We start from the raw sequence: 4,214 nt of genomic DNA on the forward strand, positions 1-4,214 counted from the left end.
GGAAGAACGAAGGGGGGAAATCGGAGGGGGAGACGAACCATGAGAGACGATGGACTCTGAGAAACAAACTGAGGGTTCTAGAGGGGAGGGGGGTGGGAGGATGGGTTAGCCTGGTGATGGGTATTGAGGAGGGCACGTTCTGCATGGAGCACTGGGTGTCATACGCAAACAATGAATCATGGAACACTACATCAAAAACTAATGATGTAATGTACGGTGATTAACATAACAATAAAAAATTAAAAAAACCAAACACCTGTGTTTTACGTGCACGCAGCCTGCACATCTGTCTCCGTGTGATCTGTGGCTGCTTCTGCATCACGGCCAAGGGAGAAGCTGCGAGTCCTTGTGGCCCTGTGGTCCCTCCCCTCTGGCCCTTCAGGGACGTGGCTAGCCTGTCATAGGTCATACACTTCGCGGTTCACACCGGGCTGTCTGACTCCACAACCTGCACTTTTTTTCTTTTTTTTTTAAGATTTTATTTGAGTGAGCGAGCCCAGGCAGGAAGCCCGATGCAGGGCTCAATCCCAGGACCTCGGGACCACGACCTGAGCCCAAGGCAGATGCTTGACGACTGAGCCACCCAGGCGCCCATTACCTGCACTTTTATATCTACAATGGATCCACCTCCTCACACATGGTCTAAGACTCACATTCCTCAACTTTCTGGCCGGGAGGAAAAGCCACAAGGTGCCGACTAGCTCATTAGTCCCCAATTTTACGCATGCTCATGAACCGGCTCCTGGGCGCCCGAGGCTGCCCTTGGACTAGGGACTCCTGGACACTTAAGCGCGCATTGTGCTCTATAAGCCGGTGTGGGAGTGAAGAACAAACCGACTCCGGTGTGATTGGTGGGGTGCCCCCTCTCAAGCTTTATTAAACCCCATCCCTGTTTATTCTTCTAGAAAGTGGGGGAGCTCCAGACCCCAGAAGCAGGGGTAGGTCTACAGGGGTCACCCAGGATGACAACTAGCGCCCCACCATTTTATTGACTGATGAGAGGGGGTCCTGAAATCTCCAGCTGGGAGGAGTGGGAGAGGGGCCAGAAGGTCCGAGGGTGGTGGTGCCAGAGCAGAGGTGTGCCTGGCTCCCCCAGCCCCGGTTCTCGAGACAAAGGAGCTTCATCTGGTATCTGTCTTGCATTGTGCAGACCAGCTTCGAGTCCCCATTCCAAACAAGGCCCTGCACTAATTTCTATTTAGAACCCTCAAGGACAACACAAGTGACTAGGAGAATTTCAGAACCCAAGGTTGCTTAGAGATAAGCTGCACATGTAATCATGTAAGTGGTCATCAAAACCAGGGCTTAATTTTTTTTTTTTTTAAGATTTTATTTATTTGCCAGAGAGCGCACGAGCAGGGGGAGTGGCAGGCAGAGAGAGAAGCAGGCTCTACGCTGAGCAGGGAGCCTGATGCGGGACTCAATCCCAGGACCCTGGGATCATGACCCGAGCCGAAGGCAGACACTCAACCAACTGAGCCACCCAGGCACCCCAAGGGCTGTTTTTTTTAAATATTGCCAGAAAATGGAGCACCTGGGTAGCTCAATTGGTTGGGCATCTGCCTTAGGCTTAGGTCATCATCTCAGGGTCCTGGGATCAGGCTCCTTGTTCAGCGGGGAGTCAGCGTCTCCCTCTCCCCTGTCCCTCCCCACTGCTTGTGTGCGTGCTATCTAAATAAATAAAATCTTTTAAAAAAATTAAATAAAATTATCCTATTTTTCATAATTTGCTCTAATTACTATCTACTTTTTAATATAAAGCATTTTAGCAACATGGATGTTAGGTATGAAAGCTATTTTCATATTTGGTGACTATATTATTGGGATATGCTAATTACTTATGGTACTACCCAGCGATTGCCCAATATTAAATGTAGCTTACTTGTGCTTTCAGCTTCTAAATTCAGGAGTTCCTTAGTATGTCATCAATGAACTTCCTGAATAAAAACTATAAATGTGCGACAATGAAGGTCCATGAAAGCGAAGGTGCAATTACATTATCGGATTTTTTTTTGTTGTCAGAGAGAGAGAGAGTGAGCTCGCGCGCTGCAGGTAGAGGGAGAGGCAAGCTCCTCCGTGAGCAAGAAGCCTGAGCCGGGACTCGATCCCAGGACCCTGAGATCATGACCTGAGCGGAAGGCAGATGCTTAACCGACTGAGCCACCCAGGCGTCCCTACAAGATCAGATTTATCATGATATACCGGTAAGGGAGAATATGCCTACTCTATCAGCCTCTAAGTTCTACGATAAATGACACAAAAGCAACCTAAGCTGGGTGCTTATTTGAGGTCTACTGTCTAGGAGGACCAATTAATAAAACAGATTAAGATCCAAATCAAGATCAAAGCCTGTTGTATCTGCAGAACATCTTTAGGATTCCATGCTGTGGGTGAAAGAACAAAATCCTAATACCAGTAATTCACAGATGTGATTTAACTATTCACTTTGAAAGGAAAGAAACATAAAATTCTGTGAAATAGTAGCTAAGCTTTTTCACATTCTAAAGGAGGTACTCCCACCCAAGCCACTTTTCCTTATCCCTACAATTATGAGCAATATATCTATTTTCAAACAAACGAAAAAAGAAATATGTAAAATCCTTTCCAGAAGAAAAGCTTTTCCAATAAAATTTGAAATTTTTATTAATATTTAAATTATAAACCAGATGTCAGCAACCACATATAGACATGTTTGCTGTGGACAAATTAAGATTCGGAGGGCCTACTTTCAAATACAACTTCAGAACTAGTTGCAATAAATCAATACATCTTCTCAGAAATTGTATGATTTCCTTCGGTTTACAACCCATGATGTGCGAAGTTTAATATAACCTGAAACAACTTACCATCTACCCTAAAAGCTACAGAAAATGGAATCGCTATTAGGATCGAATAATAACAAGACGTGAACATTTCAGCAGTTTTTCTTAAGAGTATAAAATATAGAAACCTGGAAAAGGTAATACTGTTGGTTGAGCTGTAAAACCTATAAAAACAACAGTTTTGCCACAGCGCACAGGTAAACTCATTCATTTGGCTTCCCCGACGCCCCCGACCGCGCAGCCCTCAGTTTAGCATTGGAAGACACAGAAAACCATACATCCTTACGTGAAGTCATGCAGACAGTGAAACAAGAGTGTGCAAAAGATAAATACGCCATACTCCCAACACCGTGGGTGTCTACAGCGGACTTCCAGCTGACTCGGCACCCGGGGTAATCTCAGACGGCGTCCCCTCGCGGTGCCGGCCGGCGGACTCAGACCTGGGGTCTCTCGCTGCAACAGGGAAAGTGGTCTTCGGTCCGGAACAGGACGGGCGGCTCGTAGCCGCTCTGCGGCGGCCTGCCGAAGGGCGCCTTGTTGAAGAAGGAGGGCACGCTGATCGTGTGCAGCAGTTTCCTGAAGGCGCTGGGGAAAGCGCCCAGCTCGGCCTCCGCCCTGGCCACCTGCTCCTCCATCCTGGCCACGCTGGCGCCGATCATCCCCACGAAGGCCTCGAGCCGGTCGATCTTGCTGTAGACCTGCCGCATCTCGGTGGCCTTGGCGTAAATGCGAGGCACACCCTCGCTGACGACGTGGGAGGAGTCGCCGCGCAGCATGTCCAGCATGCCCACGAACTCGTCCACTCTGGTGAGCAGGTCCTCCAGGCTGGCGTCCAGGGCCTCCACCTCGGGCCGCGCCCCGGCTCCCGGCAGCAGGCAGGCGGCGTAGCCCGCGGCGGCGCGGCGCAGCAGCGGCAGATCGCGGCCCGGCGCGCCCAGCTCTGAGCCCTCGTCCTCCCACGGCCCCGACGCGCTGCTGTGGCTCTGGGACACGTTGCCGCTGTCCCCGCTCCAGGCAGCTCCCTGGAGCTCGGCCTCCTCCTCCTCCGACCCTTCGCGCGCCAGCCCACGACCCGCGGGGCGCCCCTCCATGGCCCGCTACGGCCGGACTGCCCGCGCCGCTTCCGGCTTCCCAGTCCTGCTTCCGGCCCCTCCGCACGCACGCGGGCGCGTGCACGCCCCGGCCTCCGGCCTCCGCGCGCTCACGTACACGCACGCGCGCCAATCTCTGGTTCCTGCCCCTGGACGCTCGTGCGCGCGCACGTGCTCACACTCAGAACCCTTTTTAAAAGGTGAAGGTGTGGGGCACCTGGGTGGCTCAGTCGTTAGGCGTCTGCCTTCGCCTCAGGTCATGGTCCCAGGGTCCTGGGATCGAGCCCCGCATGGGGCTCCC

The 4,214-nt window shown here is 51.6% G+C and overlaps 1 protein-coding gene across 1 annotated transcript in view; it reads right to left on the reverse strand.

Annotated features, from left to right (window-relative positions):
* Positions 1-3,971, reverse strand: part of BLOC1S4 (biogenesis of lysosomal organelles complex 1 subunit 4) — a 4,425-nt gene extending 454 nt beyond the window's left edge. The window contains exon 1 of the mRNA XM_032395523.1: positions 3,109-3,971. Within this exon, the coding sequence (XP_032251414.1) occupies positions 3,257-3,913 (657 nt within the window). The 5' untranslated portion in view covers positions 3,914-3,971 and the 3' untranslated portion in view covers positions 3,109-3,256. The remainder of the gene's footprint in view (positions 1-3,108) is intronic.
* Positions 3,972-4,214: the final 243 nt, after the last annotated feature.

Source organism: Phoca vitulina, unplaced genomic scaffold (genome assembly GCF_004348235.1).
Source record: "Phoca vitulina isolate PV1807 unplaced genomic scaffold, GSC_HSeal_1.0 scaffold85, whole genome shotgun sequence".
NCBI classification, from domain to species: Eukaryota; Metazoa; Chordata; class Mammalia; order Carnivora; family Phocidae; genus Phoca; species Phoca vitulina.